Below are 22,565 nucleotides of genomic sequence, written 5' to 3'. Positions count from 1 at the left end.
GGCCTGTTCACAGCGGGGGGCCCTGCATTCCCAGCCCCTAATACCAGCCTGACACCGAGCAGGCGTTCTAAAAATGGCCAACCAGCAAAGCAAGCTAGCCGAGCTGTCCCTCCCACCGCCTAGCGCAGACGTGGCTGGTGTCCAGGGGCCCCGTGCTGGCCGGAAGTCAGCGGAGAGGCCAACGGCCTTCAAGTGGCTGCCAGCCCGCTAGGCCGGAGGGGGCGGGGCCAGGACCGGAGGGGGCGGGGCCGGGACCAGAGGGCGGCTCCTGTAGCGTGCACACCCGGAAGCGCGGCCGCGTCAGGGCTCAGAGCCCGTGGAGGCGTAGTTACCGCTGCAGCCGCCACCTCCTCCTCAATCATGCCGGTAAGTGGTCGCGCCGTCCCCGTCCTGCGCAGACCCGCTGCCTCCGGCTTGCTCCTCGGCTGCACAGCCGTTGGGTCAGACGTCCCCCTTCAAGGGCTCTGGCCGCGGCCGTAACTGTCGCCCCTCTTCTTGCCCCTCCCACCTAGCTCCCCCCAGCTTCTGCGACCCTCTAGAAAATCGGATCCCAAAAAGAATTTTATCTGGGAGTCGGGCTTCAGCATATGTAAGCTCCTAGGCCTTCAAGCGGAGAAGGCAATGGCACCCCACTCCAGTACTCTTGCCTGGAAAATCCCATGGACAGAGGAGCCTGGCAGGCTGCAGTCCATGGGGTCGCTAAGAGTCAGACACGACTGAGCGACTTCACTTTCACTTTTCACTTTCATGCATTGGAGAAGGAAATGGCAGCCCACTCCAGTGTTCTTGCCTGGAGAATCCCAGGGACGGGGGAGCCTGGTGGGCTGCCGTCTATGGGGTCGCGCAGAGTCGGACACGACTGAAGCGACTTAGCAGCAGCAGCAGCAGGCCTTCAAGCGATTACAAGCCTAAACCTTTTCTGCATAGACGGGGAAACTAAGAGGGACCACCCCAACAGGGGCAGGGAGTCGCAGCGATCACACAGGGAGTTGGTGGCGATCAGGAACTGGGATGGCTTGGTCTCTGCGTGTCCCACCTGGATGCCTCTTCCCGCGGAGCCGGCCTGAAAGAGGGGTTTGTGGTGGCTGTTGCCTCCCAGATAGGACAGCTGTTCAGAGATCTGTGTTCTTCTTCCCTTCCCCTACCCATTCTGAGTTTCAGGTTGGGCCATGATGAATGGAGAGAGTGCGTTCAAACTTTCGTACCGGTCACTTTATGAACCTGAACCCATGGGCTCCAGGGAGGTTCAGGGTCCTGCCCAAAGTCACCAGTTGCTTAGTGGCAGAGTTTGGGGTGGGCAGAGCAGGTCTTAGGGCACTTTTGCAACAGACTCAGTCTCATGGTCTGATTTTGTAGGTAAAAAAATAAGGCCTTTTTTCAGATTAAAAACAAAATTAAAAGTCCACTAATTTATTCAGGGTGGTGTTGAGAAATGGGTGCAGCTCAGATTAAGCCCTTTATCCTCAGGGTCCAAGTCTCTCCTAATCTCACATGATAATTGCTCAATAAAAGTAGTCATGCTGGCTTGGGAGGAAGTTCTGTTCCTGATCTGATCTCGGGGCTCCTGGCTGGTGTCTTGCAGTGCTTAACACTTTTCCCCAGGAGTGCCTGGTTTTATGGCTCTGATCCAAGTGGGTACCGAGAGGTATCCCACAGATGCCCTGTGTCTTAGCAGCCTAGCTTTGGGGAGCTGACAGGTGAGCCAGAGGCTCCTCCAGGCCAGGTCCCAAACATCTCAGATGTCATTTCCCTTGGGTCTTGCCAGGCACCTTGAGACAAAGCCTCAGACAACCCAAAGTATGAACAAAGAACCTGACAGAACCAGCCCTCCCAGTTGAGCAAATTGGCCTGTGACAGCATCAGAGAACAGCACTAATCACTCTGGGCCTGGGATAGTGGAGGCTACCAGCTTTTGGTTGGGGAGGGTGGCATGAGGGAAAAGCCAGCTTGAGGGTGGCTCTATTCTAGGTTCACTTCTGGGAATTTATTTATTTTTTATACTTTTGGAGATTTTGACAAACAAAAGACCCACCAGAGTGGATGGTCAGAATGAAGAGGGCTCTTGGCAGTATTATCACAAGATGAACAGCTGAAGGAAGAAGGGTATTAATCAAGGGACTCACACCAGAGCTGGAAAAGGAACAATGCGCCACCTGAGAGATTTCTCAAACACTTGGAATCTCAGCAACTTCTTTGAAAAAATCTGTGCCCCAACCCCCACCCTTGCCAGCTGGTAACCTTAGACAAACTGCTTTACCTCTCTGTCCCTTAATTTCCTCAGCATACAATGGGGATAAAAAGTGCAACCTCACAGGACTGTTGTTAGTAGTAACAGGAAAAGTGCCAGTAAAATTCGTAGCTCAGCCACTGACACAGTCCCGAAGGAATGGTAGCTCTTGTGTAGACCTAGGAAAAATTAGGTAGAACTACAGCAGGCAGGTTTCAACCCTGTGTTAACAAGGACCACAGTGGCTGTTTGTATGTGTCACCCTGAGTGAGTGACCTAACCTCAGCTGTCAAGAAGTGACAATACTAAGGCCTATCTTATGAGGTTGCTGTGATGATTAAACAAGGACATGCATGAACAATGCCTGGCACATAGTAGGCACTCTTATATTAGTAAATTCCCAATCATCACGGTGTTCAAAGACTGAATGTCCTGGATATTTGAGAAAGCATTTCACCTCTGGGAGGTGTCTGGATAGTGTGACTCCATTCCATTCCCGCCCTTCCAGTTCTGAGATTATATTAAAGAATTGTACAGATGACTGGGCTTTTTCATCTTCTTTACAGGAACTGTTTTATAGGTGGCAGAGCAAAGGCACTGCAAGGCTGGCTCTGTGCAAAGTCAAGCATTCAGTGGTGGGGCCAGTCCTGGGATTCTCTTTAAAGAAGGGATTATTCTACTCATTAAGGAGGCTTTCCACAACCCCCATATTTACTTTTGCAGCTCAGAGGTAGTGGAAGAAAGCACTGAATAACGATTACCTGTCTGCTGGCTTCTGACCTCTGAACTGTGCAGGATGGAAAGAGACCTGTCCTTCATAGCCAACAAAAGAAAACTCTAGAGATCTATTGACTTTAGGTCCTCGGGCAGCAAAAACTTGTGCTCCTTCCCAAGGTGTCCCCATCTCAGGGTTTCTGCAACCCTGTTTGCTGGTCCAGAACCATCAAGGTGTCCCTGGAGCCAGGAAAACCTGGATTCATGTCCCAACCTCTGCATATACCCACCACGTGACTGGGTGGCTTAGTTAACCCCTGGAACCTCAGTTTTCTCCTAAGTATAGTAGGGTGACTAGCTCCCTTTCCAAGCTGGGTGGGGACTGACTTAGATACTATATAAAGAGCATTTCACATAGTGGGTACTCAACAGATTTAGGTTTTATGTTGGTCTTGCAAACCCATTAAAGCTTTGGATTGGTATACAGATACAAGGTATTGACCAATCTTTTTTGTTGTTGTTGATGTGGACCATTTTAAAAATCTTTATTGAATTTGTTACAATATTGCTTCTGCTTTATGTTTTGGTTTTTTGGCTGTAAGGTATGTGGGATCTTAGCTCCCCAACCAGGGATCGAATCTGCAACCTCTGTATTAAAAGGCTAAGTCTTAACCACTGGACCACAAGGGAAGCCCCCCCAATCCCACCCTCATTGACTAATCTTGATTATCAGTTACTCTAGAGCAGGAGTCAGCAAACTTTTTCTTAAAGGGCCAGACAGTAAATACATAAGTCTTCATGAACCATATGGTCTGTTACAAGTCCTCAACTCGCCCATTCTAGTGTGAAAGTAAATGAATGAGCTTAGCTGTGTTTCAGTAAAACTTTACAAAGCCAGGTTGCAGGCAAGCTGTAGTTTGCCAGTTTGTGTTCTGGAGCAGCATCTTAAACTATTATGTGGGCAGGAATGAGCTGGGTATCTTGTTAAAAACTGAGGATTCTGATTCAGGAGGCCTGAGGTTAGGACCTGAGAGTCTGCATTTCCAGCATGTTCCCAGGTGATGCTGATACTGAGAACTACCTGTTAAAGGCAAGATTTTGGAGTCCTCACTAGAAATCCTTATTTCCAGAATTTGTTGTGGTTGTTACGGAATAGTCACAAAATTAGCTGAAAGAATCAAATGTGTTTAACTAGAAGAAAAGGAAGACTATTTTCTTTAAGGCAAGTTTTGCAGATTTGGCCTCAGTAAAATAGTGGTTTTCTGGTTGTGTAATGATGGTGCAAATGATGGTTATATAACTCAGCACTGAAAAACCAAAGTACTTCACTCTTGGCCTCAGTTTCCCCTGCACAGCATGATGATAATCCAGACCCAAAAATGGTTTGAGACTTGGAGAGAGCCTGAGAAGCCATTTAGACCAGTTTTTCTCAGGTGTGTGGTCTTACCCTTCTGTCTCTCCTCAGTGGGTTAAAAATGGAGGGTCCCAGGGCCCACCCAGAGCCACAGTACCCACTGAGGCAGCTACCTGCAGACCTGCCTGGTCCCCAAGGCCTGAAGTGATTCTTAAGTGCACTGAGCCTGAGAAAACTTAATTGGTTAATGGTTTAGATAAGGGGACTGGGGCCCTTAAGGGCAAGGATTTTGCCTGAGGTCTTCCAGTAAGATACAGTGCTGTGCCCAGAATTCCTATTAAGGTAACAAATTTGAAATACTCCATGAAAAATGTAGCCATAGTTTTTTGTTTTTTCTTCTTTATAAGGCATAGAAAAGAGGGAAGTGGAATAAAGTAATAACAATAATAATCTGAATAGCTAAATTTTTTTTGGGGGGGGAGCCATACCACAGAGTTTAGTTCCCCAACTGGGGATTGAACCCTGGCCCTTGGCAGTAAGACTGCAGAGTCTTAGCCACTGGGCCACCAGGAAAGTCCCTGATAGCTAACTTTTTACCCCAGTGGAACCTACTATTAGGCTCCAATCTCTATACCTAACATACTAGTTATCTATCACTCCTGATTAATTACCCCCCAAACTTAGTGGTTTAAGACAACAAATATTCATTAACTTACAGTTTGTGAGAGTCAGGAATCTGGAAGCAGTTTGCTGGTGTTTCTGACTCAGGGTCTCTCATGGGAGGTGCAGTAATCATATTGTCAAGGGCTGTGGCCTTCTGAAGGAGGATCAGCTTCCAAGAGGGCTCCCTCACATGGCTGTTGGCTGAAGGGCTCAATTCCTCACCGTGTGCACCTCTCCATAGGTTTGCTTGAGAGTCCTTAGGACATGACAGTCAGTTTCCTCTGGAGTGAATGATCCTAGACAGAGTAAGGCAGACACCACATGTCTTTTACAAGTTAGCCTCCAAGGTCGCCTAACATCAATCACTTCAGCCATATTCTACAGGACACACAGGCTAACCCTGAGACATTGTGGGATGAGATTACTCAAGGGCATAAATACCAAGAGGCAGAGATCATAGAAGAGAAGCAAAAGGCAAAGGAGAAAAGGAAAGATATACCCATTTGGATGCAGAGTTCCAAAGAATAGCAGAGAGAGATGAGGAAGCCTTCTTCAGCGATCAGTGTAAAGAAATAGAGAAAAACAATAGAATGGGAAAGACTAGAGATCTCTTCAAGAAAATTAGAGATACCAAGAGAACATTTCATGCAAAAATGGGCACAATAAAGGACAGAAATGGTATGGACCTAACAGAAGCAGAAGATATTAAGAAGAGGTGGCAAGAATACACAGAAGAACTATACAAAAAAGATCTTCACAACCCAGATAATCACGATGGTGTGATCACTCACCTAGAGCCAGGCATCCTGGAATGCAAAGTCAAGTGGGTCTTAGGAAGCATCATTACAAACATAGCTAGTGTAGGTGATGGAATTCCAGTTGAGCTATTTCAAATCCTGAAAGATGATGTTATGAAAGCGCTGCACTCAATATGCCAGCAAATTTGGAGAACTCAGTGGTGGCCTCAGGACTGGAAAAGGTCAGTTTTCCTTCCAATCCTGAAGAAAGGCAGTTCCAAAGAATGCTCAAACTACTGCACAATTGCCCTCATCTCACACGCTAGTAAAGTAATGCTCAAAATTCTCCAAGTCAGGCTTCAATAGTACATGAATCGTGAACTTCCAGATGTTCAAACTGGTTTTAGAAAAGGCAGAGGAACCAGAGATCAAATTGCCAACATCCATTGGATCATCCAAAAAGCAAGAGGGTTCCAGAAAAACATCTACTTCTGCTTTATTGACTATGCCAAAGCCTTTGAATGTGTGGATCACCACAAACTGTGGAAAATTCTTAAAGAGATGGGAATACCACACCACCTGACCTGCCTCCTGAGAAATCTGTATGCAGATCAGGAAGCAACAGTTAGAACTGGACATGGAACAACAGACTGGTTCCAAATAGAGAAAGGAGTATGTCAAGGCTGTATATTGTCACACTACTTATTTAACTTATATGAAGAGTACATCATGAGAAATGCTGGGCTGGATGAAGCACAAGCTGGAATCAAGATTGCCGGGAGAAATACCAGTAACCTCAGATATGCAGATGACACCACTCTTATGGCAGAAAGCGAAGAGGAACTAAAGAGCCTCTTGATGAAAGTGAAAGAGGAGAGTGAAAAAGTTGGCTTAAAACTCAACATTCAGAAAACTAAGATCATGGCATCTGGTCCCACCACTTCATGGGAAAGAGATGGGGAAACAGGGGAAACAGTGTCAGACTTTATTTTTTGGGGCTCCAAAATCACTGCAGAAGGTGACTGCAGCCATGAAATTAAAAGACGCTTGCTCCTTGGAAGGAAGGTTATGACCAACCTAGGCAGCATATTAAAAAGCAGAGACATTACTTTGTCAACAAAAGTTTGTCTAGTCAAAGCTATGGTTTTTCCAGTAGTCATGTATGGATGTGAGAGTTGGACTGTAAAGAAGCTGAGTGCTGAAAAATTGATGCTCTTGATCTGTGGTGTCGGAGAAGACTCTTGAGAATCCCTTGGACTGCAAGGAGATCCAACTAGTCCATCCTAAAGGAAATCAGTCCTGAATATTCATTGGAAGGACTGATGTTGAGGCTGAAACTCCTATACTTTGGCCACCTGATGTGAAGAACTGACTAACTTGAAAAGACCCTGATGCTGAAAAAGATTTGAAGGAGGGAGGAGAAGGGGATGACAGAGGATGAGATGGCTGGATGGCATCACCAAATCAATGGACATGAGCTTGAGTAAACTCTGGGAGTTGGTGATGGACAGGGAGGCCTGGTGTGCTGCAGTCCATGGGGTTGCAAAGAGTTGGACACGACTGAGCGACTCAACTGAACTGAAGAGATCATGGGGCCATCTTGCATGCTGGCTACTATGCTTAAAATCCTGTGTTCATAGCCTTCACTAGCCTGGAGAGGAACTCTCATCCCCATTTTTCAGATATAGAAACCAAGGCACAAAGGAGTTAAGTAAAGTTACTTACTCATGGTCACACAGCTACTAACTGCCAGAGCTGGGATCTGAAGCCAGGTCTTATTTCCAGAGATTACAATAAAGGAAGTATTGGTATAAATAACCTTTGTTTGAAACCAAAGAAAGAACCCAGGGTTCTTCAACCAGCTGTATCAATTATTCATTCACTCAACAAACTGTATTAAGCCCCTCCTCTGTGCCAGGCACTCACCATTCCATTTACTGAGGATGCAGCAGTGAACTGAACAGAGCTCATGTTCTGGGAGCTTGCCTTCATGCCCTTGGTTTGTTAGATATCCTGGATATGGTAGGATGTTGAGCCCACGTGGAGAGTCCAGGAACCTGAGTTCTCTTACTGGCCCAGCTTTAGCTCACTGGGAACCCAGGCAAATTATCTCCCTTTCTAGGACTTAGGTGCTGCCTCTGAGGCACTTGGAATGCGACAGTGGTCTTTGTACTTCAGAATCACTATGGAAGCTTATTGGCCGTAATAGACACCTCAGCCCTCTGGCTTGCTGACCAGAATCTATAGTTTTTAATAAGCTCCCAGGTGATTCTAATGCAGAAAGTGATCTTCTGATGCATAATTACAACCCCCAGATCAGCACTGCTCAGAGCATCCCCCCCCCCACACACACCAGAGTTACTAGTGATCTTGAGACAATCGCATAGCTGAAAAATCAGGATGTTGAAGGTGAGACTAGAAACCAGCATTTTAAACTTCTTTCCCAGGTGATTCAATACATTGTGTGCCAGATACTAGTAAAAATTTTCTAGGGATTCTGTCCTTTAACACAACCACCTCTGAGATATAGAGACCCTGAGTTACTCCACTGTACAATTTAATAGAGTGAGACTCAGGCTACTGATGAGTCTGATGACGGCCTGATCTTGCCTTTCTCTCTGCCCTCTGTGTTGGGGCCCTGAGTGGGCCTGCGTGCTAGTGGGTGTGGGGGTCCCTCTGCAGGACCTGGCTCATGGTCCCCTTTGTGTGTTTCAGAAGCACGAGTTCTCCGTGGATATGACCTGTGAAGGCTGCTCTAACGCAGTCACTCGAGTCCTCAACAAGCTGGGAGGTGAGTAAGTGGCCCTGGGTTGGGGGTGGGGTGGGGAGACTGGTACACTTATCTTAAATGAATGCAGGCATGGAGCAGGAGAGTCTTGAGTTTAAGCTGATAATAACAGTGAAACCAAAACGTACTGAGTTACTTAGCCTGTGCCAAGTACTCTGCTTCATGGCTTCTGTGGATCATGTCATGTAATCCTCACCACAACCATTTCAGGTAGTTTCTTTGACCATCTCTGTTTCAAGCAGGAGGGAACTGAAGTTCAGAGAGGTTGAACAACCAGTTGGGATCACACAGCCAGTAAATGACACAGCCAGTAAATTTGGCCTGGAGGAGCCCTGGCAGGACTAGTTACTATGTTACATTCATCTCCACTGTGGTAACTTTTGTTATGTGATACATTTGAGTGCCATTTTCTATTAAGATTTTAGAAGTTGTAACATTTTAAGAAACAAAGTTTCAATCAGTCATGCCGGCAGAACTTCTAAAGCACCCCTTCTGAGTGTATTTAGAAAACCATTCTCCAGTCCCCTCAGTTCTCATCTGGGGAAACTGAGGCCCAGAGTGGGCTAGGGTCTGGTCCTGGGGTTCCATGAGATAACGACAGAGTTGTGATCAGAGTTCTGGGGGTAATCCGTCTTTTAAGATTTTCATTTCTAAAACCCTGGATAATAAATCACCCAATTTTCTTTCTTTTTTAATTTATTTTTAACTGAAGGATAATTGCTTTATAATATTTTGTTGGTTTCTGCCATACATCAACATAAATTAGTCACAGGTATTCATATGCCCCCTCCTTCTTAAACCTTCCTCCCAACTCCCACTATTGTTGTTCAGTCATCAAGTCATGTCCGACTCTTCTCAACCCAATGGACTGTAGCATACCAGGCCTTCCTGTCACACACCATCTCAGGGAGTCTGCCCAAGTTTGTGTCCATTGAATCAGACCTCCCACAATAATAACACCCAATTTTCCAAGGGCTCTCATGGGGTTGTCATCTTGTTAGCACTTAAAACAGTCCTCTGAGCTGTACTTTCCATCTGTGGAATGGGGATGTTAACACCAGGCCCCAGAGGGGGAAGTGACTTGCCCAGAGTCCCCTAGTGAGTCCATGGCTAATTTCTAGACTGTAAACTGGAACCTGAACTTGAAAAAATCTGAAACAATGGAAAGAACTTGATCACTAACTTCCTATGTGACCATGGCCTCCTCTTCTGGGGCCTGGCTTTCCCCAGCTGTGGTATGAGAATGTCAATCTCTTAGCTTTGCTCTGATGCTTTAAGGTGAAACTCCACAGCTTACCTGGTGGCTCAGTGGTAAAGAATCTGCTTGCCAGTGCAGGAGACATGGGTTCGATCCCTGGGCTGGGAAGATCCTACGTGCCACTGAGCAACTAAGCTCGTGCACTACTGAGCCTGTGTTCTAGAACCTGGGAACTGCAACTACTGAGCCCACATGCCCTAGAGTCTGTGTTCCACAACAAGAGAAGCCACTGCAGTGAGAAGCCTGAGCGCCACAACTAGAGAGCAGCCCCCACTCACCACAACTGGAGAAAAGCTCGCGCAGCAATGAAGTTCCAGCGCAGTCAAAAATAAATAATTTTTTTTTCTTTTTTAAAAGAGTGAAACCCTGCTTGGAAGCCCCTGTATACAAGCAGCAGGTCCAGATGAAGTGAGGGCCGGCCTGCTTTCACTCTTACAGGCTCCAGAACACCTGCCTGGGGACCTGGGCTGCCAGAAACACAGCTTTGAAATCCACTGGGTCGGATGATCCCAGAGTGTCTTCCAGCTCTATGATGCCACCAGAATATTTACTCTGAAGAGGAGGGAGGCCCTTTTGAAACAAAAGACAAAACCCAGAGTGCAGCCAGGATGCACTGCTCTCAGCCCCTGGTGTCCAGTAGGTCCAGAGTCAGAGGTTAGGACTGAATCCTGTGCCATGTGCTTTTTGAGGCCCCTTCACTGGTGTGTGAGGACCTGCCTCTGAGCTTGAACAGGTATCTCCCACCTTTCACTACTGTTCCCACTTGGGTGGCCACTTGAGAAGAGTCAGAAGGGTTTTCTGAGTCAGTCGGGCCACAGATGAGCAGTGCTGGGCCTGAGGAATCACAGATCAGTGGCATACTTGACCTGGAGAGCCCACGAGGTCTGGCTGACCCCCAACTCCTTCATGTTCCGATGGGGAGACTGGGGCCTGTGATGGGCAGGACACAGCCGGTCAGTGGTGAAGCCAGGCCTGGGACTCTGCCTTTGTTATTTCAACAAACCCGTTTGTACCTGCTTGCATATGCCACCAAGGGTCCTTAAATGGACACAGCTCTTTAGGAGGGCAGTTTTGCAATATCTGCAAACATTTAAAGTATACCAATATTTTGCCCCACAATTTCCAGTTTATGAATTCATGGTATAGAAATATTTTCACAAGTTTTATAACATATGTTCAAGTATGTCTACATTGTTTTGATCATAGTGAGAAATTGGAAGCAACGTCAGTGTCTTTTAGAGAGGGACTGAGTAGATGGATGGTATGTGTGCGCACCGTTGTTCAGTTGTGTGCGACTCCTTGTGATCCCATGGACCGTAGCCCTCCAGGCTCCTCTGTCCATAAGATTGTCAAGGCAAGAATACTGGAATGGGTTGCCATTCCCTTCTCCAGGGGATCTTCCTGATTCAGGGATCAAACTTGAGTCTCTTGTGTCTCCTGCGGTGACAGGCAGCTTCTTTACCCCTGTGTCACCTGGGAAGCCCTGTGATACAGTAACACTGTGGGATACGGTGTTGCTGCCAAAAAAGAATGAAGTAAGTCTGTATGTGCTAAGATGGCAAGGTGTCCCGGACACTGGAAAGTGACATATAAGTAACTTGTTTACAGATTATGATGCCACTTTGGAAAATGACTTTTCATTTGTCCATTAGGAGAAACACTGGATGGGACCCTATTGTCCAGTGATTCTTAGAGGCGAGAAGTCATAGGGGGGCTTACAGTTTCAAATTTTATTCAAAAATGCTTGCCTTTTTTTTTTTTTTTTTTTTAATGGTGTGTCTGGGGACTTCCCTGGCAGTCCGGTGGTTAAGACTTCATGCTTTCACTGCAGGGGACACAGGTTCAATCCCTGGGCAGGGAACTAAGATCCCACAAACCACAGAATGTGGCCCCAAAAAATTGGTATGTCTGTGTTACTTTTGCAATTAAGAAAAAAAAAATTTAAGTCCTTATTTAGAGGAGGGATGGATAAATTATAGCCTTTGGGCCCACAGTCTCTTATTGCACAGCTGAGAATGGTTTTTACATTTTTCGAGGCTTGTAAAACAATATGGGGCTTCCCAGGTGGCTCAAGTGGTAAAGATCTGCTACCAATTCAGGAACCACAAGAGAAATGGGTTCAATCCCTGGGTTGGAAAGATCCCCTGGAGAAGGAAATGGCAACCCACTCCAGATTCTTGCCTGGGAAATCCCATGGGCAGAGGAGCCTGGCAGGCTGCAATACATGCATTCGCAAAAGGGTCAGACACAAAAGTGAAAGTTGCTCAGTCATGTCCAACTCTCTGACCCCATGGGCTATACAATTCATGGAATTCTCCAGGCCAGAATACTGGAGTGGGTAGCCTTTCCCTTCTCCAGAGGATCTTACCAACCCAGGGATCAAACCCAGGTCTTCCGCATTGCAGGTAGATTCTTTGACAGCTGAGCCACCAGGGAAGCCACAAGAACACAAAACAATCTACAGAAGACGATGGGGCAGAGTCCGTGCAGCTCACAGTTCTAAACCTGTGGGCTCTCTGGCCCTCTTCAGAAGTTTGCCAATCCCTGGTCTAGAGGAGAGGGAAAGGGTAGGGGTGAACAATTCAGGAGCCTGACTGGTACATGTCTGTCCTCCCTACCCCACTTTCTGCAGGAGTTCAATTTGACATTGACCTGCCCAACAAAAAGGTCTGCATCAACTCTGAGCACAGCGTGGACACTCTGCTGGAGACCCTGGGGAAAACAGGAAAGGCTGTCTCCTACCTTGGCCCCAAGTAGAGAGGCCCCGTGCAGCAGCCTGCAGGATAGACCAACATGGGCAGGTGGGTGAGGCCCCGACACGGGCACCAAATGAGTCATTACCCAGTGGAAACCACAAGCTCATGGGCTCCTTCCAGTCTCCTGCAAGCAGACGGAGCACTGCTTGATGTGTCCTGGGGACCCCTCTCTGACTTTGGGCCGTAGTTTGTGATTAACAGGGTTTAAATGTAAGCATCTGGCCCTGGGCAGTGTGTCTTTTACTTTGATAACATAACGGTCCCTTCAGAGGTGACACTTACTCCCTGAGCTTTGTTCACTGACCAGGTAAGTGAATTCACCTTGGCTTCCATCCCCACTTGGAACGGTTGTCAGCTTCCCAAGCATGCCCTTGGCCCAGACTGGTGCAAAAACAGTGTGATCAGTTTGGTAGCTTCTTAAAGCCTACCATATGACCCAGCCATTCCTTGCCTAGTATTTACCCAAGAGAAATGGGAAGCATTGTCCATACAAAGACTTGTAAATACTGATAGTGGCTTTACTTGTAATAGCCAAAAGCTGGAAACAACCCAGTGTCCATCACTAGGTGAGTAAACAAACCATGGTGTAGCCATATAATTGAATACTATTGTCTATGCAACAACTTCAGTGAATCTCATGTATAAAAGAAGTGAGTGAAAGAAGCCAAGAAAAGGAAACATACTGTATGCTTTCATTTATGGAAAATTCTAGAAAAATGAAAACTAGTCTGGTGAGAGTATGTGGGTGTATTCATCTGACAAGTTACAGATCATCACATTGTACACTAAAATATGTGTATAACATGACAATATACCCCCAATAAAGCTGTTAAAGGTGAAAAACAACAAAAACAAACAACAGCGGCGTGTTTAAGCTGGCCGTTCCCTTTGATTTTACATAATCCAGAAAGGCAGGTGGCAGTGTGCCAGCACCCTTCACTGTGGAGCTAGGGCAGACTCTAGTCATCCGTGCAGAGTTCCTTCCCTCTGGGCCCAGTCACAGTCTCAGAACCCTTCAGAGCAGAGCCCTCCTAGTGGTCACTGCCCCTGAGTGCCTTTAATGCATGAATGACAACAATCACAACGTCCCTGATGTCGGCCAGGGCTCTCACTGTAATCAAGAAACATGAGGCCTGGAGAAGGGAAGTGACTTGACCAAAGCTTCACACAGATGAGTGCCAGGAGCAGGCTGCAAGTCAGGTGTCCAACTGACTGGCGGGCCACGGCAGTGACATTCAGCTGCCGCCTCCTTCCTAAAGGTGGGTGTTGGAATCTGAGCCGTGGCGATGTCCTGTGTATCTGGTGACATCACACGCAGATCACAAGATGTCAGGTGTGTCTGTCTTCCTCTTCCCCTTTCTGCCCATGGATACAACCATGTTCAGGAATGAGCCCAGGATGAATAATCAGTATTCCAGGAGTCTAGTTTTAGCTCTGCCCTCAGTTCACACTCTGACTTTGGACATTTGTCTTTTATTCCTGAGACCTAGTCCTCCCTCCTGTAAAATGGGGCTGTAACCTCTACCTTGCTTTCCTGCCTTGTGGGGGTTGCTATGATGTCCCTCTGAATATGAAGGATGATCTTTAAAGGAGAGTAATGTTTCCACCATACCAGTGTTCATCATGGTGGTTCCTGTGTCCCTAGGGTTTGGGGAGTAGGGTGGGAGGGTGGGTGGAACTCTGGGCCCCTCCATCTAACCTAAGTAGCCCTGTTTTATATTGGGTATAAGATTGTGTTTATAAAAGTCTCTGTGACAAGGATGGATGGAGGAAGGGAAAAGTTATACTCAGTGGCTCCACACATGGGGGAGCCCCAGTGTAGACACACTGAATTGGAAACTCCTGACTTGAGCATGTAAATTTTGTTTGACTAAAAAATTAATACCAGGACTTCCCTGGTGGTCCAGTGGTTCAGTGGCTAATACTCTGCACTCCCAATGCAGGGGGCCCGAGTTCAATCCCTGGTCAGGGAACTAGATCCCGCATGCTGCAACCAAGACCCAACACAGCCAAATGAATAAATAAAAATAAATATATATAAAAAAAGTAATAACTGCCAGTTGTAAACCATGTATAGCTTAATATGTGCTTTTTCTCATAGTAGGCTCTTCTTTTTAAATTGAGATGAAATTCACATAACGTTCAGCTAACCATTGTCACATGTACCACTCATGGGCCTTTATAGTGTGTTCACAGTGTTGTATCTCCACTCTAGTTTCAAAACTTCTGTCACACTGGGAAGACTCACTGTACCCATTTAAGCTCTCACTCATTCCCCACTGCCTCCTCTCTCCATCCCCTGGCAACCACAAATCTGCTTTCTGCCCTTCTGGACTCACCTATTCTGGACGTTTCCTATAAAAGGAAACGTTACATGATCTTTTGTGTCTGGCTTCTTTCACTCAGCATAATGTTTTCAGGATTCACTCAAGCTTAGCATGTATCAGTACTTCATTCCTTTCAATGGCTGGATAGTTTCATTAATTTATCTATTTTAGCTTTTTTTTTTTTTAATTATAGGAAGTGTCAAAACTATGCAAGTAGAGTCGTGAAATGAATCTCCACATGCTCATCACCCAGATCCAACAATTATCGAGTCATTGCCATCATTTCATCCATAGCCCACTCTCTCCACCCCAGTATTCACAGCAAATTCAAGCATCATAGGATTTGGTCTGCACATCTGTCAGTAACGATGTGTAGTATGAAGAGGCTCCTGGAGGTTCATATGCACAGCACTGGGTGAAAATCACTGATCAAGCCAGTTTTACTCGCATACACCAGGCAGCATCTGTCTCTGAGTCTGTTTTAAGAGGCTCCCCAGTGACTGATTTGAAGCCAGGTTCCGAAACCAGAGGTAGAATGTTTATTGGTTATGAGGTCTCCTTGATCATCTGGCTCTTAGCAGATTTGTTTGCTCATGGCTTTTTTTGTTGTTGCCATCCCAGTATAAGTTGAAACAGGACAGAGGAAGTGCTCCAGCAGCCCTAGGAGAGCCCTAGAAAAGGGGCTCGGCAGTGATCGGCTTAGCAAGGTCAAGGCATTCTTGTAGGAGCGGCGTGCAGGGCTGGACACGGGGTTCTAGTCCAACTCGGCATCTAGGTTTCCCACTTCACCCCCTACAATTGCCTCTTAGTCAATCTTTACTGCTTTTGTAATGTCTCCATGTGCACAGCAGATGGCACCAGTGTTCCACCTCACTTCTCATTTCTTCCAGGACGCTGATCCTCTCCTGCCCTCCAGACAGATCTAGGACCTGGCAGTCCTGCTCAGCAATGGTAGTTCCTGCGGAGACCCTCATTTGCCCTGCTCCTCTGTAGCTTCCCTGCAATAAAGTCAAGCCGATTTTGCTGGAGATACTGTCTCTTGCCTGGTCTTGATGTCACTTGCTTACGTGCTGTGCTGTGCTGCTCACATGTTGCTGTGAAGGAGATAACTACAGTGCTTCCTTGGGTTGGTGTTCTAACAGCTCCCGAGTCCGATGGATTCTGAGTCTTGGCTGTGTGAGCTTTTGCAAATCATTTGCCCTCTCTGGGCCTCAATTTTCCTCATCTATAAGTCAAGGTGTTGGGTTAGGTTGGTGATCCTCTTTCTTTTCACTACTTTCTTAGACTCCATATGTTGAAAAACTTTTGCCTGTCAAGTGAATGCATTTAAGGGATGTAAAATTGTATGGTAATGGGAATAATAATGGGAAGAGGTGCTTGTGTATCAGAATAATGGGAAGAGAGAGATTGTCTGGGATAGAGTCCAAGCTCCACATCTCCTAGCTGGGCCACATAATCTCTTGGTGTCCACAGGCATAAAATGTGGTAACAGCATCTCCTGCAAATGGTGGTTGTGGGGATTAAATGAGATGACTCATGTAAATCACTTAGAGAGTGCTTGCCAGTTAGAAATCACTCAGTGAACATTCTCTATTCACATACATTTTTTTGGTGTGTATTTAATTAATCAAATATCTATCGAGATGGCAAGTAGAATTCCAGTCAGCCTAAAAGTTAGTGCCTCACAGAGTTGTTTCAGTTATATCAAAACAAAGGGAATGTTTTCATTCATATAGCTTTACTTACTCTTTAAAAATACTTTAAAGCAACAGCTGTCAAACTGTTTCATCTCAGGACCCTTTTACACTCTTGAAATTTTCTAAGTGTCTCAAAGAGCTTATGGTTATGTGGGTTATGCCATGTTAGAAATTAAAACAGAAATGTTTGAAACACAGGAATATATAAGCACATCTCCCATGAGCCATTGGGGTGAGATGAGGTCATCACACAGCATTTCGATTCTGGAAACTTCACTGCATGATTGTAAGAGAAAGAAAAAAAGGCATCTTGTGGGAGCAGTTTTGACCCGGCATTCCTACTGAAAGGTCTTGAGAACCACATCACGGCTTTGATCAGCGACCTGAGATGAGGCCTGGCTCTGCCTATGGCCACCTGTGACCTTGGACCAGTCACCTCATCTCTCCCAGAGGCAGTTTCCTCATCTGTACAGTGCACAATATCTGCACCTCAGGGGCCTTAAGTGAGACTCTGCCAGCTCTAAACTGTGTGCTGGTGTAATTCTGGCCCCGTTATGAGAGTATTAAAACAAGTCTCAGCCATTTCTGCCTTCGTGGTCCCTCAGGGGCACAGGGCCTCTCCCAGCCTTCATGGTATCTAGGTGTCTTGGCCTCAAGATGGCACTATTCGTTGGCTTTGACCATCCATGGAGATGGGAAGACTGTTTCTGTGGACTCTGGGTGTACAAACTTGAGTTTTTCTATTTTCACAGCTTTCCAAGAGACCTGGTTGATGCTGGCTGGCCCACCGGGAATGCCCAAGGATGGAGACACTGGTGCCTCTTGGGGCGAGTGGTCCTTGGAGGAGTTCCTTTCCTTTGATTCTTCACCCCACCACTCCCTGCTGGAATCCAGGTTTCCAGCTGAGGCCCTAGGTTTCACTCTTCAATGCCCCAAGCAGCGGGAGCCAATGAGATCCCACGGCAGGGTGTGTGTGTGTGTGCTGAGGGGGAGCAAATGTATCCACGTGTCACCCCGGTGCTTGCCCCAGCGCCTGACCCCAGCCCACCAGCCCAGCCTTCCCAGCCCTCTCTGCAGCCAGCTGCATCTCCCAGCTGCCTTGCTTTTGTTCACGCTGCCCCAAGATGGAATGATCTCGCCCGCCTCCCCACCACTGCCTGTCTCCACGTACAGATTCCTTTCCCTCCCTTGCATACCACAGCCTCCATGAAACCTCCACGACTGGAAGTAATTTATCTCTCCTCTTGGCCCTCCCAGCATTTATCCTCCTAGCTTCAGGGCTGAGGCAAAGCTTTTCATCCACGTGTCTTTCCTGTCCTCAATGATCAGGCCACACATCTGTTCCCTCAGTGCAGAAAGCAGGCACAGTGGGGATACTTGATGGATGTGTAATGGCTGCTCTTTGGGGGCTGTTTATTGTGCATCCTGCCCTTATGTTTATGTCATTCATTTTTTTAAAAAATTATCTTTTAATTGAAGGATAATTGCTTTACAGAATTTTGTTGTTTTCTGTCAAACATTAGCATGAATCAGTCATAGATGTACATATGTCCCCTCGCTTTTGAACCTCCTTCCTTTCTCCCTCCCCATCCCACCCCTCTAGGTCAATACAGAGCCTCTGTTTGAGTTCCCTGAGACATACAGCAAACTCCCACTGGCTATCTATTTTACATATGGTAATGTAAGATTTCGTGTTACTCTCTCCCTACATCTCACCCTCTCCTCCCTTCTCCCAGTGTCCATAAGACTATTCTCTGTGTCTCCACTGCTGCCCTGTAAATAAATTCATCTGTACCATCTTTCTAGATTCTATATATATGTGTTAGTTTACGATATTTATCTTTCTCTTTCTGACTTACTTCACCCTGTATGATAGTCTCTAGGTTCATCCACCTCATTAGAACTGAGTCAAATGCATTCCTTTTTATGGCTGAGTAATATTCCATTGTGTATATATTCCACAACTTCTTTATCCATTCATCTGTCAATGGACATCTAGGTTGCTTCCATGTTCTACCTATTGTAAATAGTACTACAATAAACATTGGGGTACATGTGTCTTTTTCAATTTTGGTATCCTCAGGGTATATGCCTAGGAATGAAATTGCTGGGTCATATAGTGGCTTTATTCCTAGTTTTTTAAGTTATCTCCATACCATCTTCCATAGTGGCTGTATCAATTTACATTCCCACCAACGGTGCAAGAAGGTTCCCTTTTCCCCACACCCTCTCCAGCATTTATTGTTTGTAGACTTTTTGATGATGGCCTTTCTGACTGGTGTAAGGTGATATCTCATTGTAGTTTTGATTTGCATTTCTTTAATAATATGGCATTCATTTTTATCTGGTCCCTGTAAGACAGTAGACCAGGACAGACTCAGACATGGTAGATGTGTATGAGGCATTCTTTGAGTTAATCTTACAGAGGCAGAAATTACCTGGTCTGATCCTTTTAGCAGGTTTATATTTTTGTAAAAGGCCCCTGTGTGAATACAGCAGTCTGGAGCCCCTCTTGGGGCTCACTGTTTCAGGCTCCCATCACCTTTGCCTCTGTCCACCTTCCCCCCATGTCCTCCATGGCCAAAGCCTTACCTTGTCAGGTGCTGACATCCCCAGGGCTGGAGAGAAGCCACATAGGCCATAGGGTGCTGGAGGCAGAGCCCCAGCAGAGTCCAGTGGCTGGGCTTGGGAGAGGGTAGCAGAGGGTCCACAGAGGGAATCCCTTGACTCTGAGCGAGCTTGAACAAGTCATCTCCTGTCTGTGCCTCCTGTTAAATACAAGTTTTAGACTTTTTTTTTCAACAACTTTAATGAGGTATAACTTCATTTGATAAACAGCATACAACTTAAGCCTATATATAATATTAAAGGATATACAGACACACTCATGAAACCATTGCCACAATCAAGAGAGTGATATTTATCACCTGGGAAACTCCCATCAGACCTCTTGGTAACCCTTCCACCCCTCCCTCCACCCCCAAGCAACCACCAGTCTGCTTTCTGCCACTATTAATCAGTTTTCAGTTCCTAGACTTTTATATAAATACAATCATACAGAATGGACTCGTTTCTGCCTGGCTTTTCCCACTCACCACAGTGACTTTGAAATTCACTCATGTTATTGAGGTCTCAATAGTTTATTTCTTCCTATCACTGAGTAGTATGCCATTGTATGGCCATACCACAAAGTATTATTCATTCAACCACTGATGGACACTGGACTTGTTTCCAGTTTTTTAAACTACTCTCTGGTGCTAGTCAGGTTCCACAATGGCTCCACAGGGCACAGGATTGTGCCAAACCAAAGCAGATGCAAAACCAAGGCAGCTTAACATACAGTTTTACCTACCCAGCTCCCTCCTACAGCCCAGAGGTATCAAGCCACACTCTGGACTTGAGCAGATCTGGGTTCAAATTCTACCTCCTCTACTTACAAACTGCATGGCCTTGAGGGGAAAGGAATGGATTCTTTTGTGCAACTCTCTTCCTCATCTGTAGAATGGGGATCATGATGTATCTACCTCAGCTGGCTATTGTGAGATTATATAAGGTGGCTTACGTAAGATTCTGAGACTGAAATAAGAATGCCTAATGCTTGATGGTGGCATTCCACAAATCAAGTCTTTTGAACAAAAAGTTTCACCATTATATAATTTGAAGTTTGAAAACTAGAATTTGCAGATCTACAAATCTGGGTCCTTTCAACCCTGCAGACTATGAGAAGGAAAAATGGACCCTCAAGCATTGCGCTGAGTGGGAGGAGAGCGGTTGTTGTTCAGGTCACAGCCCTCTCTGTGGCATTCTCCTTTAATTAGGATGGTCTCTTCAAAAACACAAGCCTGTAATTTCTGGGGAGTGTCCCACAGAGCTGCTTTTAGATTTCTATGTCTTTAGGGGCTGTGGTCACTTAGTTTAAGTGGATGAGTTTCCTTATCTGCTCCCCAAGAAGGGAAAGGTCTGCAGATCTCATGACTGCCAGTCAGAATTTTGAAAGAGAATGTCAAAGCCTCTGGAAACAAGGATGCTGTCCCCCACTGGTCTGCTCATCCTGGGCTCCTAGCATCCTAGTCCTTTTAGGACTAAAAATCTCCAGACAGCTAGAAGCCAGCTGGATCTTAGATGAGAATGCAGGCTCTGCAGACAACAGATGGGTTCAGTGCCAGCCTGGCTGTTTCCTGGGGGCATGAGCTTGGGCAGGTTGTTTAACTGTCCTCAGGATCTCAGTTTTCTCATCTGTAAAATAATAACTATGCCTTTTTCTTACAGTGAAATGAGATGATGCATGCACGCAGTGGGTGCTCAGCCTGGCTACTGTTATCATCATTGCAGGGTTTTGGGGAAGAAGACCTGGCTGGTTGTCCAGTCCAATGTCCACACACACCCCTACCCTGCCTCCCCCCGACGGTGGGGCCCCAAGTCTTGGCCTGCTCACCAGCCCTGAGAGAGAGCTATACAAGCAACTGGCTCAACTCCGGACAGCTCTGGGCGGTGGGGAAATCCTGGTATTGAGCCCACACGCATCTCCCCGGCACGTCTCACAACGGAGGCTAGGTTTATCACGACACTCAGGCATCAGTCCAGCCCCTCTGAGGTGGTGCCTCAGAGGCAGAACACACTCCCTTACCCATTCCTACTCCCATCCCTGGTCAAACCCCTCAGCTCTTCCTCAGGGACACAGCTGGACTCATCAGACCACCTGGTCACCAGCCTCCTTGTTAAGGCCCCCTCTTTTTTTAGCTGTACCTCAGGGCAGGTAGGAGAAGGCAATGGCATCCCACTCCAGTACTCTTGCCTGGAAAATCCCATGGAAGGAGGAGCCTGGTAGGCTACAGTCCATGGGGTCGCTAAGAGTCGGATACGACTGAGCGACTTCACTTTCACTTTTCCCTTTCATGCACTGGAGAAGGAAATGGCAACCCACTCCAGTATTCTTGCCTGGAGAATCCCAGGGACAGGGGAGACTGGTGGGCTGCTGTCTATGGGGTCGCACAGAGTCGGACACGACTGAAGCGACTTAGCAGCAGCAGCAGCAGCAGGGCAGGTAGGATCTTAGTTCCCTGACAAGGGATCGAACCTGTGCCCCCTACAGTGGAAGCATGGAGTCTTAACCACTGAACTTCCAGGGAAGTCCTCGTGGATGCCCTTTTGATAGTGGAAGCCGAGAAAACACCAGAGCAGCCCTGGGCGTCCCCTGCTCCTAGGCCCGCTCATACGGTTCCTGGCGCCCGGCACATGTGCGAGCGGACCCCCCACCCCACTCCACTTTACATTTTGGGGAGTGTGTTCCTGAATCCTATGGCTCCATAAAAGGCCTGAGGCTACCTGGTCAGGCCGCCCACCTCAGACCTGACCCCTCCCCTGCTCAGTCTGCCCCTCCCAGGGTCCAGTTTGGAAACCATCCTCCCTTAAGCAGCCACTTGCAGGGATCTAACTCTTTTCCTTTTTTTTTCTTTCCGGTCTAAACAGAAGCTGTGGTTCCCTCTGTGTTTCTGGCAATTAGAGAGGCCAGAAAAGCCACTGAGATGGTAGGGAGGGCTGGAGGGAGAGGTGGAAGGTTAGAGGCTGGGGGAGCAGCCCGGAACCTCTAAGAGCTTCAGGTGCCCTCCAGCGCTGCGAGACAAGCTCCCCAGACCCTTCCACCATCACCTCCTGCCTCTGCCTCTTGCTCAGACCAAATTCTAGAGGTAGCAGAGGCCTTGAGGAATTCTAGAATGTTAGAACTGGACAGCTCTTTAGAAAGAAAAACTCCTACTGCCTCATAATGGAAATATCTAAGTTATGATGGTGAGACAGAATTAAAACCATCTTATTTATAAATCACTCCCTGAATTATAATCTCTACATGATGACGAAGTCTGTGTAACTTTTTGGTGTATTTCTTTCTACATCTTTTTGGTGCTTATGTAAATATTTATGTGCATGCATGCTCAGCCGCTCAGTATGTCCGACCATTTGCGACCCTATGGACTGTAGCCCACCAGGCTCCTCAGTCAATGGGATTCTCCAGGCAAGAATAATGGAGTGGGTTGCCAAATCCTCCT

At 46.8% G+C, this 22,565-nt stretch overlaps 2 protein-coding genes across 4 annotated transcripts in view; one reads left to right on the top strand and one right to left on the bottom strand.

Moving 5' to 3' along the window:
- Positions 1 to 293: 293 nt before the first annotated feature.
- On the top strand, positions 294 to 22,367 carry ATOX1 (antioxidant 1 copper chaperone). 3 transcript variants are annotated; one of them, XM_081495994.1, is made up of 4 exons: positions 294 to 366; positions 8,411 to 8,486; positions 12,374 to 12,542; positions 20,791 to 22,367. In XM_081495994.1, exons 1-3 carry the CDS (start codon positions 361 to 363, stop codon positions 12,496 to 12,498), a joined length of 207 nt encoding a protein of 68 aa, XP_081352120.1. In that variant the 5' UTR covers positions 294 to 360; the 3' UTR covers positions 12,499 to 12,542; positions 20,791 to 22,367. The 3 variants fall into 3 exon arrangements, with proteins under 3 accessions (XP_081352120.1, XP_081352118.1, XP_081352119.1); XM_081495992.1 differs by lacking the exon at positions 20,791 to 22,367 and adding an exon at positions 17,274 to 18,575; XM_081495993.1 differs by lacking the exon at positions 20,791 to 22,367 and adding an exon at positions 15,715 to 15,852.
- SLC36A1 (solute carrier family 36 member 1) overlaps positions 5,012 to 22,565 on the bottom strand; it is a 326,176-nt gene continuing 308,622 nt past the window's right edge. The window contains exons 14-15 of the mRNA XM_081495958.1: positions 19,114 to 19,289; positions 5,012 to 5,254 (exon numbers count right to left, since the gene is read on the bottom strand). The gene's annotated coding sequence lies outside the window, so the exon portion shown is untranslated. The remainder of the gene's footprint in view (positions 5,255 to 19,113; positions 19,290 to 22,565) is intronic.

This window comes from Giraffa tippelskirchi, chromosome 6, assembly GCF_054371585.1.
Source record: "Giraffa tippelskirchi isolate mGirTip1 chromosome 6, T2T-mGirTip1v1.2.pri, whole genome shotgun sequence".
NCBI classification, from domain to species: domain Eukaryota; kingdom Metazoa; phylum Chordata; class Mammalia; order Artiodactyla; family Giraffidae; genus Giraffa; species Giraffa tippelskirchi.
The sequence above is the reverse complement of the archived record's forward strand: the minus strand, read 5'-3'. Positions and strand labels throughout refer to the sequence as shown.